The 13,579-nt window shown below is 35.9% G+C and overlaps 1 protein-coding gene across 1 annotated transcript in view; it reads left to right on the top strand.

Annotated features, from left to right (window-relative positions):
• The window catches only part of LOC107728334 (peroxisome proliferator-activated receptor alpha-like), a 48,766-nt gene that overhangs the window by 9,654 nt on the left and 25,533 nt on the right, over positions 1–13,579 (top strand). The window contains exon 2 of the mRNA XM_016538474.1: positions 12,836–13,075. Within this exon, the coding sequence (XP_016393960.1) occupies positions 12,874–13,075 (202 nt within the window). The 5' untranslated portion in view covers positions 12,836–12,873. The remainder of the gene's footprint in view (positions 1–12,835; positions 13,076–13,579) is intronic.

The following is a 13,579-nucleotide window of genomic DNA, read 5'->3' as shown; positions in this document are numbered from 1 at the left end:
CTGGTTTGTCCACGTATTGTTTTTTTTTCTCTCTCATCGCTCTTGTTGTAATGTATTGGGAAGCCAGAATTTGTATCCATCAACAGAAACATGCATTAGCCGAACTCTAACAAACCATATTACAGATGCATTGTCAGATTTAAGTTGAACCGCGGTCCTAGTGTATGCCGAACCGTGTGTGAAGAACGGTACGGTTCGATTTTTTACCGAGAACCGTTGCACCCCTAGTATAAACATAGCCGTGCATGTATATATTTTGTGCATTTATTGCAGCATCAGCACATTGTGCTTGAAGAGACCTGTTGAAAATATAGAAAACCACATTCTGGTTTACTTAGGCAAGGCTGGTATCTGTAAACCCACCGACAGACGGAAAGACAGATTTTCTTAATTGATCCCTGAGGGGAATTTCACTTTAAGCCAACACAGGCAGTTTTAAACGTGTCACTTCCTGCGCTTTGACCTGATCTGCTGTTGTCTCGCTGCAGTTTTCATCTCAGCAGCTTCTGTCCTGACAGACAATACTGAAGTTGTGTTCACCGCTTAAGTCCGTCTCTAACCGTCCATCACACTAAATGACCATGTCAGAGACAGACAAACCGTAAGCAGCTCAGGAGAGATTGTGAGTTAATGATTCAGGAGTCTCTGCTGAGGCCTGCAGGCACGTTTCTTTACCCAGTAGAGCTTGCTACAACAGCATTGTTGTGTTAACGGAACTTCAACGACTTTCAGTTTTACTCAGTAAATGAGGTTTTGAGTACTGCACAACCTTGTTGTCTTGTTTACTTTACCGACAATGTGAACATTTTTCGCCTTAATGCCACTGTGGTTGCCAGGGCGTTGCTATGTTGCTATGCAGTTGCTGGGGTTTTATGAGTGGTTGCTGGTAGAGCTGCACGATTAATCGTTAAATGATCGCAATCTCGATTCAAACACCCACACGATCTCATTTCTAAATGACAACGATTCGCCCGGAACATTGAAATCTGCGTTCGTGCTGCTGCTGACACAGAGAGAGCAGCTAACATGTTTATATAAGAAGCAGTTTCACAAACATTTCTGTCTTACAATCATTCATATTATCACAGAAATACTGGGGTGAAAGTTCATAGTTCGGATATAAACATTGATGAATATGGTAGCGATCAAATTAGAGCAAATCACCTTTTGAAAGTAATTGGCGCTTCAAATAACGTTTGTGCCGATTACATTGTTTGCAATACAGTTGACTGTTAAAAAATTTATTTGTCATTGAATCATTTATTTTAAAGATAGGTTCAAAACGCTGATTCCTCCAGTAATGACATACCAAAAAAAAAAGGTATAGTGTTCTGATTAACAAGATTTGAAAGGAAGATTTTCCACAAATAACGACGTAAATTTGGACATGTTTCTTGCAAAACTCAAATCATGTGACTCCAGAAGTCTTTATAGTGAATATAGTTCATATAGTGAGTCACTTTATGTATATTTTGTGTGTGTGTGTGTGTGTGTGTGTGTGTGTGTGGGGGGGGGTGGTTATACATTTGATACTGTACAAATCAGTATCCACTTTCACTGTATGGAAAGGACATTCTACCAAACATCTTCTTTTGTGTTTTACAGAAGAAAGTCATATGGAACAACATGAGGGTGAGATAATGATAAAATGTTAATTCTTTTTTTCCTGATAATTCTGCATTTACCAATGCATTTTGAGCACTTATGAATGCATGAACGCATTTTTACATAATGTTTACAGTGAAAAAGTACACAGACTGCTTCTTCCTCCCTCAGAATGTTTTCATATTGAGTTTATCACTCTGTATAAACAAGTGAAGTATTTATGAGTGAGTCATTGAATCATTCATTTAAACCAATTTTTCATAATTTTAATTATGAATAAAAAATTGGTTTATTAAATATATTTTAAATGTATGTAGATATATCATATATTAATTTTTTTTTATAATTAATGCTAATTAATTAAACACTTTTAAATAGACTGCAGCAATTAATATTTTGTCACAGCCTCTAGTAAATTACACATTATTTTGTTAAGTTCAGAATCGTGATCTCTATTTGTGACAAAAAAAATCGTGATTCTCAATTTATCCAGAATCGTGCAGCTCTAGTTGGTGGTTTCTGGGGTGTTGTGAGTGGTTGCTGGGTGGTTTCTGGGGTGTTATGAGAGGTTGCTGGGCAGTTGCTGGGGTGTTATGAGTGGTTGCTGGGCAGTTACTTGGTGGTTTCTGGGGTGTTGTGAGTGGTTGCTGGGTGGTTTCTGGGGTGTTATGAGAGGTTGCTGGGGTGTTATGAGCGGTTGCTGGGTGGTTTCTGGGTGTTATGAGTGGTTACTGAGCGGTTGCTTGGTGGTTTCTGGGTGTTATGAGCGGTTGCTGGGTGGTTGCTGGGCGGTTTCTGGGTGTTATGAGTGGTTACTGAGCGGTTGGTGGTGGTTTCTGGGGTGTTATGAGTGGTTGCTGGGTGGTTTCTGGGGTGTTATGAGTGGTTACTGAGTGGTTGCGTGGTGGTTTCTGGGGTGTTATGAGTGGTTGCTGGGCGGTTGCTGGGTGGTTTCTGGGTGTTATGACTGGTTGCTGAGCGGTTTCTGGGTGTTATGAGTAGGGTTGGGCATAGTTTGAATTTGATCAGATGGTACTTTTGTGTGGCAAAAGTTAAGATAGATTTTGTTTGCACACAAAAAAAGCAAATAAAGGCTGTATTTATTTAATAGATAACTGGATGTTGCTCACCAAGATGTAAATATGTAATGTTATGAGATTGTGACCAATTTGTAGCAAATCATGGTCTGAAATAGGGTTGGGTATCGTTTGAATTTGTCCGATTCCGATTCCGATTCCGATTCTTTTCGATTACCAGTTTAGATTCCAATGTGATTAAATAATGACATCAAACATTTATCCTGTGTTTTTTGTCTGAATACCATGAACAAAAATCGACAGGCTACATAAAAACTGGACTCTTTAAGAGCTGTTTGTGTGCAAAATAGAACTGCATGATTGTGGATAAATTTATTTTTTTTTCTCCTTTTTTTTCCCCCAATGGAAGTTGTGGTTCTCTCATGATTCTGAAGAAAAAACATTAGACAACTAAACAAAATCACATGTAATTTATGAATAAATGATTCAATGACTCACTCAAGATGTACTTGTTTCATTACTGGATGAATCCGAACGAATTCTTGAACGAATCTCTTGTATGATTCAAAGACAAATACATTTTAACAGCCCCTTTTCGCCACCTACTGGCGTAAAAATGTAATCGACAAATCTTCATTTATAGTGTCAAATTACTTTCAAAAGGTGATTTACTCTATTTTAATCGCTACCTTACACATCAGAGTTTATATCTGAACTACAAACTTTTATCCCAGTACTTCTGTGATTTTAATATTTTTAACACAGAAATAATGATATTGTATGGTCAAAAAGACTGTGAAGCTGTTTCATTCATATACATGACAGCTGCTCTCTGTAGGTCAACGGCAGTGCGAACGCAAATTTAAATGTTCAAATCACACTTGTGTGATCGTATTCTTATTCTGCATGGATGAACCAACAAGTGATCACAACTTTGATCGCACACGTCAAAGGTTGAGGAATGAAACAGACGAATCATTGTAATTTAGGAATAGAATCACGTTGGTGTTTGAATCGTGTTCGCAAACTTTAACGATCTATTAATTTAAAGTGCTTTGACATGTTGGTGGTGACACCTCTCTTGCAACATATTTAGCTATCACAGATATTATACTTAGCTTTTTTGGCATCTGATCGCAAATGTAGCCAAATTTAGGAGCGCTTAGATTAGCGAGCAAGGTCCTGGCAGATCACTAGGTCCGGTCCTCACAGATGAAGAAAAAAAAAAAAAGCGCATAGGAATCGATAGGCGGAATAAAAAAATTCCCAACCCTAGTTATGAGTAGTTGCTGGGTGGTTTCTGGATGTTATGAGTGGTTGTTGGGCGGTTGCTGGGTGGTTTCTAGGGTGTTATGAGTGATTGCTTGGTGGTTTCTGGGGTGTTATTTGTGCTTGCTGGGCGGTTGCTGGGGTGTTATGAGTGGTTTCTGGGTGTTATGAGTGGTTTCTGAGCGGTTTCTTGTAGGGATGGGTCACGATTTTCGAATATTCGATTAGTTGATTTAATTATAGAATATCAAATAGGTTGTGCGATTATTGTCTTAAAAATTTCTCCATGTTTTCCGTGCTGATGCGGTGGTGACGCGTTCATGTAAGCAGAGGGTGGCGCTGCAAATAACGCACCTAAAAGCTGTCAAAGCCAACAGAAGAGCACATTGTCTCATGCACACTGTAGACTTGCGTGGCATAAAAAAGACTTGTGTAGCATATAATGGTTACAGTAACTTGGGACGATGTCAAATAAGAGCTCTGTGCGGACCACAAACACCCCCGACTGGGTTAGAGGTGTGGCTGAATCCGTAGATCCTGAGCACCACTGACAAACATCTAATCTTGTAAAATGTGTGGTAATACTGCCGAGTGCTGCTCCGTACGTGTGATCGCGAATCTCGAAAGTGAAAGTAAAAAACATGCGTGCGTTCATAAGCGATTTCAGTGCCCCGCATATTAATAACGGCTCCCTGATGCCCGCAGTTTATATACAGTATAATTACTCAATGGTATAATTGTAACAGATTTCCTCCCATCTCGTATCTATTCCCTTTAGGGATTAAATTTTTTTAAATGGAAATGTCCTAGCCTTATGAACAGTTGATTTATGATAATCTACGGACTGTTATGTTAACAAGTGCGGTCATTTGGTTATGTTTATTATATTAAAGGGGTCATATGATGTTGCTAAAAAGAACATTATTTTGTGTATTTGGTGTAATGAAATGTGTTTATGCGGTTTAAGGTTAAAAAAACACATTATTTTCCACATACTGTACATTATTGTTTCTCCTCTATGCCCCGCCTTTCTAAAACGCGTCGATTTTTACAAAGCTCATCGGTCTGAAAAGCAAGGTGTGCTCTGATTGAACGGCGCGGCCGGCGGATTCGACGAAGGAGCGTCCGACGGGTTTGCGGCAACCACATGTGACGACCCCAAGCTGGACTCCGCTTTGTCCACGGTGAAAGCCGAGTTGAAGTATTTCCTCAGCGACCAGCACGGATCAGCTCCAGGCATGACGAAGCGATATCCGTCCTCTTTTGGAAGACCAAACAAAGGTTACAATCATTATATGGCTTGAGTTAAGGTAGCCTATCTTCTGAATTAAACAGTTTATCATACAGATTGAAACCGTGAATCCTGTCTCTCTCCCTCTCTCTCTGTTTATGGGTGTTTGTGCGTGCATGAGGGGGAGGGGCACTATTTGAATAATAATCGAATAATACCCAGCGATTTTCGAATATTATTTTTGCTTGGAATGCCCATCCCTAGTTTCTTGGTGCTATGAGTGGTTGCTGAGAGGTTGCTGGGGTGTTATGAGTGGTTACTAGGTGGTTGTTGGGGTGTTATGAGTGGTTGCTGACCAGTGGCTGGGTGGATGCTGGGGTGTTACGAGTGGTTGCTGACCAGTGGCTTGGTGGATGCTGGGTGGTTGCTGGGGTGTTATGAGTGGTTGCTGACCAGTGGCTTGGTGGATGCTGGGTGGTTGCTGGGGTGTTATGAGTGGTTGCTGACCAGTGGCTTGGTGGATGCTGGGTGGTTGCTGGGGTGTTATGAGTGGTTGCTGACCAGTGGCTTGGTGGATGCTGGGTGGTTGCTGGGGTGTTATGAGTGGTTGCTGACCAGTGGCTTGGTGGATGCTGGGTGGTTGCTGGGGTGTTATGAGTGGTTGCTGACCAGTGGCTTGGTGGATGCTGGGTGGTTGCTGGGGTGTTATGAGTGGTTGCTGACCAGTGGCTTGGTGGATGCTGGGCGTTTGCTGGGTGGTTGCTGGGGTGTTAGGAGTGGTTGCTAGGTGGTTGTTGGGGTGTTATGAGTTTTTCCACCAGATTTATGTTTGCTTTTCTTTAATGTTTATTTGTTGGCAGGTTTTTTGAAGCCTAAATAGTTAATTTGGTTTATTTTTCAGCATAAGGTGAATATCAGGGGTCAGTTCTTTTTAAACACAACATGAATCTGCATTCATAATGCTTTATACTTCTGTAATGCGATGTATTTTTTCAGCACATTTAAACTGTCTAAGAATGACTCCGACGTGCCGATGTTCTTAATGTTACCATGATAATGTTACCGTGAGAAGTGTGTCATCCTGATGTCACTGGCTTTTGGTGTCTGGTTTTGTTGACCGTGTCGGCCCCTCGTCCACCCCCAAACCTGTGTTGGAGGTCACGCCGTGCGTTGAATTGCAACTTGAAACAAGACACGGCAGGCGTGTGAAGCATTCGCCACTAAACCCTTCTGGACGATTAGTATTTTCCATGTATAAAGACACACAAACATTAAATCATATCACGTGTATAAACTCAAGAGGGAGGTGTGGTTTTGTTGTGGTTTTGCACATGCTCTTCCGACTTTAATCCAACTAGGAATGAAGCTCATTTGTTTTGTATTTTTATTGTTTTGCTGATATATTCACCTAGTTACGTCAAAAGCTCTTTGATTGAAGTCGTGATAACTTTCATGCATTGATGACTTCTAGGATTCTTCATTCACACAGACTATAGTATGTAGTTACTGTCTGTGCCGCCCTGTAACTCGGTTTTAATCCGCTCTGTTAATAATGCTGTAGGCAGGAGTTGTCATTGATTCACTAAGATCGTCCTTGGCTGTCCAAGACTCTGTCCTGAAGCTAACAGCTAATCCTTAACTCCTCATAACTAACTCCTCATATTTGTTGGTCATAGTGCCAGACTCATCATGAAATTTTGTTGTTGAATATGGCATTTAGAGGGATTGTGTCATTAAAAACAGGCTTTCCTTGATCTTGTGCAGGGATTATAGTTAACTAAAACTACAAGCATAAAAAGATTTTCTTACTTGAAATAAAATAAAATAAATGTTAAAATAAAATAAAATGTAAACAAAAACCCATAAACTTATTTTATTTCAGCTAAATTAAAATGAAAGTGCAAACTCTGAAACTGGCATTTTTCATTGTCAAATATATTTATTAATATTATTATGTTTAATTGTTATTTTAGTACTATTATTGTTATTTATGGCTGAGTGTTGTACTGTACCTTTATGATTACATGTGTATATTATAATAATTATTATTATATTATAAATATAATATTATTTATTATTCATTATTTATTTATTATTATTCATTATTTATTTATTATTATTTAATTTAAAAACAAACATTTTTACAATATGAACAGTTTTATTTTTCCATATATATATTTTGTTGTTGTTGTCTGTTTAAATTTTCTCAATTTATGATTTAATACAAATGTGTTATCAAAGATGATGATACTTTTGATCAATTGATGCAAAAATTTGCCAAATTCATGTGAATTTCTGCTTTATACAGAAATATGTAAAATCCATTTCGATTACTAGGTGCCATGATTCTGTCCACATTTTGGCCTTTACTTCTTCTGAGTTGGTATGAGTTTGGTATATTTGTAACATTTCGGTCCATGTCTGACCTCATTGTAGATGGATGACTTTGAATGTCTCTGACTGAGAGTGCCGTGTCCCTCTTTGACCCCTGACAGACACAAAGATCTGCTGTATTTGTCCTCCTCTGGCTCATTGTTTCCCATCTTCAGAGTGTTTTTCCCTCTTTCTTGCGGTCACTCTTCAGTGACATTGAGTGAATGAGTTTCTGTCTGTCTGTTTCTGTCTTTGTTATCGTCACATATGATCGTGTCAGTCAAACATGATTGTCGCTTCCAGATCCTTCAGTCTCAGATTTTCCTTTAGTCTAAATCTCTGTATTTAGATGCCAAAAATACCATGGAAATACCATTTATTCTTGGACCTGTACTATAGTAGAAGACAGTTTACTTTCAGTATCAACTTCATCTCAGGTCAAAGTGTCTGAATAATTTTTCGTCCCAAATTTGTATCAGTTTTACTGGTAGTCCACTGTATGAAGAATTTTTGGGTATAATATGTCACAGTTTACTTGATTTTGCTATCCTCACTTACATAAATGAACTATAGTGTCCTGTACCTGCTAGTAAAATTTTTTTTTTTTTAATTATCAAGTCAAGTCAAGTCACCTTTATTTATATAGCGCTTTTAACAATACAGATTGTGTCAAAGCAACTGAACAGCATTAATTAGGAAAATAGTGTGTCAATAATGCAAAATGACAATAGTAAACACTATCTCCACCAGGTCGCGGATCTGCTTCTCCACGGCCTCCAGCTCGAGCTGCACTGAATGCAGCTTGAACGTGTCCTCACCTGTACTCAAAGGTAGACACACATCCGCCATTAAAGCAAGTAACAGTGAGTAAAACAATGGTAATGTGTGTGAATAGAGTATTTGTAATGTAAGCGAGGTTAGCGGCAACCACGCTGGCGATGCTAGCGGGCTATTTGCTAATAGCGGACTCGGGAAATCAAAATAAAACTAGTGATAACAAGGCGCTCTGATTGTTTTTGTTGTAGAATACGATAGGGGATATATTCACACGTTATATAAACGAAAATGATGGTGTATAAAATTGATTTTAAAATAGAAAATTAGACGACAAAGAATTAACTTGACGGAGCTCAAACTCAAAACACACAAGTCACACCTATAAGGTCCATGATTATATCTGGTGTCTAAATAATTTTTGGTTTGATTGTACTTAAGTAAAACATTATATATTCTAAATATACTTGGCTTATACTGACACATATAAAGAAAAGTCTATTTGGCCAATATTTGTACTTAATACTCGAGATATACTATTTATTTGGTATTCAAAATTTGTCTTATACTCACAAGTATACAGAAAAGTGTATTTGGCCTATACTTATACTAAATCTTTTGAGATGTACTTTTAATTATTATGTGTTCTAAGTATACTTGGATTATACTGACATGTTTGTTTATAGAAAAGTAAGTGTATTTGACCTAGACTTGTACTAAATCTTTTGATTGAGATATGTATTATTAAGTATTCTAAGTATTTGGCCTATTGTACTGAATCTTTTGATCAAGGTATACTAGCATTACTCTAAGTATACTTGGTTAATATACTGACAAGTATAAAGAAAAGTCTTAGTATATTTGACCTGTACTTGTACTTAATCTTTTGATCAAGATACACTAGTATTATTAGGTATTCTAAGTATACTTGGTTAATACTGACAAGTACAAAGAAAAGTTTGAGTAAATTTGGCCTATACTTGTACTTAATCTTTTGATTGAGATATACTTAAGAAAAATATTAAGTAGAATGCTTGGTCTTTATACTGACAACAAGTATACAGAAAAGTCTAAGTATAAGCCTATTTGGTCTACTTGTACTCTTTTGATTGAGATGCACTTAATGTAATGTAATTGTGTTTACTCTTTTAATAGAGTTGCCTATGAAATACTTTACCCAAATATTGTCTTCTTTGAGGTAGTACTCCAGCATATGTTTTACATGCATTCTTATGAACTTACATCTTCAAGTTTATAGTGACGAGTTTGCTTTAGTCAGTTCACTTGTATTATAGAAACCATCACTGTACCGCTTTGCTTTTTTGTTTGTGTGTCATTTATAAACTCGCTCTGAAGTCATGTGATCTAGTAACCTTCAGATGAACTCTTCAGATACACTTGCATTGTGTCACGAGTTCAGGAAACCTCACATGACCTCAAAATACACCTACGAGTAAAAGCTTAACTACGCCTCGTAGATATTGACTAAGTGTACGCAAAATCTGTCTCTTTAGCTCGCAGCTCCTGCAGCCTTGTTTTGCTCACTGATTTTCTCTCTGTGTCACACAGACGCAACGCAGACGTTAAGATAAGGCTATTTTGAGTGAACTTAACCATATTTACTGCTGATAAAAAAATATTGCTATGGCTGGCAGACAACACAAAGCTTTTAGCAGTGCTAGTATCTGACAAGCTGTTATTTGTTGTGCCTCAGTTAAATGAGACAATACTGTGATTTATGTTGAGTGGTTTTGAAATGTTTTATGATAATGCTGTCATTGTTAACTAACATAATTTTATTAATTGAAGCTGAAATAATTATAAATATTATATTAAAAACTTAATCGAATATGAGATATTTTGACTTGGCAACCAAATGAAATAAAATAAGTTTAAGCTGAGATACTAAAATTACTCAAACTACATGTAAAATATGTAATAAAAAAGTGAGATAGCGAAATAGAAATGAGGTTTATTAATTTTACAAGAATGTATTTAAAAAAGCGCATAACCAAATTACTAAAACTTAAACTAAATAAAAAAATGAAATTATAAAAATAAACTCTAATTTAAAATATTAACAAATACTATATATAATATAAATAATACTAAAATAACACTGACGTATAACTGCAACTATAGTGTGAAAAATAATCACAGAATTCATTATATAAAATTTTGCCTTGGCAAACAGAAGAAATAAGTTTAAGTTGAGATTCTAAAATTACTCAGACTAGAACTAAAATAAAACATAAAGCGAAAGAGAAATAAAATAAAATAAAATGAAATAAAAATAAAAGCTAATTTAAAATATTAACAAATACTATATAGTATATAAATAATACTAAAATGACACTGGTGTGTGACTGCAACTAGTGTATAAAATTAATCAATATTTTTTTATCAATATAGAATGTTAGCATCCGTTAATTTTAATTGTTGGAGACAACTGGTTAATTTGAAGCTTTTTTGCTTTTTTCATCTTCCGGGTTTAAAATCTTATTAATTTTACAAGAATGTATTTAAAAAAGCGCTTAACCAAATTACTAAAACTTAAACTAAATAAAAAAATGAAATTATAAAAATAAACTCTAATTTAAAATATTAACAAATACTATATATAATATAAATAATACTAAAATAACACTGACGTATAACTGCAACTATAGTGTGAAAAATAATCACAGAATTCATTATATAAAATTTTGCCTTGGCAAACAGAAGAAATAAGTTTAAGTTGAGATTCTAAAATTACTCAGACTAGAACTAAAATAAAACATAAAGCGAAAGAGAAATAAAATAAAATAAAATGAAATAAAAATAAAAATAAAAGCTAATTTAAAATATTAACAAATACTATATAGTATATAAATAATACTAAAATGACACTGGTGTATAAAACTAGTGTATAAAAATAATCAATATTTTTTTATCAATATAGAATGTTAGCATCCGTTAATTTTAATTGTTGGAGACAACTGGTTAATTTGAAGCTTTTTTGCTTTTTTCATCTTCCGGGTTTAAAATCTACATCGTGTTGACGTCACAATTTGTGACGTGGCAATGGACTATAGTACATCGATGACGCGTCAATGTCTATTTAAATTATTCATGAGACTGCGTGTTCTTATCCTACGAGAAGACGCTTCGCTTAATTATTCACAACAGCATGTGTTGATTTGGTATGACAGACGCTACAGACTGTGAGATCGCATACATTAACTGAGAGAAACGTTCATGGATCGGAGGAGAGTGTTTGTTTATGCTTTGTAGTAAGAGTTCGGCACAAACTCGATTCATTCCCTTGAGTGAATGTAACCGTTTTTACAGCTCCTGACTAGACTTGTGCCGGTATTCGGTAATGCGATATATCACGGTAATGAATATGCACGATATTGTTATCGTGGGCACTTCTAAATACTGTGAATAATTATATATTACAAATTATTCCGCATTTTGAATGCATTTTAAGAATACTTTTCCCATCAACTGGTCAAAATGCACAACACCGCCGTATGCTGCATGAAAGATGCGTGCGCACTCTGATGTAAACAAGCGCAGACGAGAAGCACATGGCGGAACATGTGAGAGACGCTCTGGATGAAAGCGCACTTTCACTCTCTGACAGCAGATGGCGCTAAACTGCAGAAATAATAATAATAATAATAATAATAATAATAATAATAATAATAATAATAATAATAATAATTCATTTAATAATAATAATAATAATGAATAATGTTCATCACAGCGCCAAATACTTAAATATTTAGACTTAATAGGCTATTTATTTTCAAACTTTTTTTTACATTTTAATCTGGACTACAACATGCCCTAGATATTGTTTGAAAGTGTTTTGATTCTTTATTGTTCGGTCACACTTTACATTAGGGCTTCATTAGTTAACATTAGCTTTTGCTCATTGTGAATGTTAATGCATTAACTAAGGTTAACTAATGATTATTTATTGTAAAGTGATACCTATTGGTCTTTATAGTTCTTTTGCACTTTAATCTGTGTAAAACTTTTAACTTTATAAATTTTTCTGTATTGCTTTATTGCATTTAAATGTTCAGTTATTTTTGTTATAAGAACATAAAAAAACAGAAAGAAAAATGTTATTAAACGTGTTGTACTGTATTATGACAGCACTTTTTTAAACTAAATTTCAATACCGTGATAATACCGCGCACACCGTGATAAAAGCATGAGCAATTAATCGCAACATGAAAATTTGATACCGGCATATCCCTACTCCTGACACAACCCGTCAAAAGGCTTATATAAACGTTGCAGAATAAGCCTTAAAAGTTATCAGAGTATTTATGGCTCTACACCAAAAACACTCAATTTAAAAAAAAATACCCTTATGACTGGTTTTGTGGTCTAGGGTCACAATTGTGGTGAGAACTAACCAGCGCTGAAACAGGGGGTTTCATGACCCTTAAATGGCCAATGTGCCAATGACCATATGCAACATTTACAGTACGTATATACAATAAAGATTGTTAATATCTGCATGTGGCTGCTCTCCTCTGCTTCACAGGCCGATGTGTGATTGGTGTTCTGCCACTGTCCGCCAGCATGGTAGACATGGAGAAGCACTACAGCCCCCCGTCGCCGCTGGACGACTCCGTGCTGGACAGTCCTCTGTGCCGGGACTTCATCGGGGGAATGGAAGACCTTCAGGACATCTCTCAGTCCATCGAAGAGGACGCCCTCAGCAGCTTCGAGGTGACGAGAACCAGTCTTCAGGTCTGGGCTCCGGATCGGAGAGCTCCACTGCGTTAGGTACACAAACACTGCCACTCAAATACATGCAGACCTTTAAAGAAAAGACACCTTTCCTCTGTGCATTATGAGAATTAAGAACCTGAAACAACCATACATTGCATAGTTTGCATTTTTCAGTATAAAGCCAAAAACATACTCTACAGACGCAAGCAAATGCAGCTGTGAATGCTTTGCTGACATGTTGTATGCATTGTAATTTTGTTAGATTTATGCTTATGAAAAAAAGAAAATATACAAATTGCCAATAGGATAAAAACAGAAAATGCATGCAAGAAATATCCAAAAGAAAGTGTTACTTTTTTTCTTCAATATTCAGAACTGTTTTTATTATTATTATTATTATTATTATTTTAAATAATCATTAGACTGTCAATCAAAATTTAATATGTACATTACAATAGTCGTAGTAATAGTAATAATATTAGCTGCTATTATTATTAATTTATTATAACAAAATAAAACATATTGATAATAATAATTATTATAATTATTATTA

Source organism: Sinocyclocheilus rhinocerous, unplaced genomic scaffold, assembly GCF_001515625.1.
Source record: "Sinocyclocheilus rhinocerous isolate Xijiao unplaced genomic scaffold, SAMN03320098_v1.1 scaffold3292, whole genome shotgun sequence".
In the NCBI taxonomy this organism is placed as follows: domain Eukaryota; kingdom Metazoa; phylum Chordata; class Actinopteri; order Cypriniformes; family Cyprinidae; genus Sinocyclocheilus; species Sinocyclocheilus rhinocerous.
The sequence above is the reverse complement of the archived record's forward strand: the minus strand, read 5'-3'. Positions and strand labels throughout refer to the sequence as shown.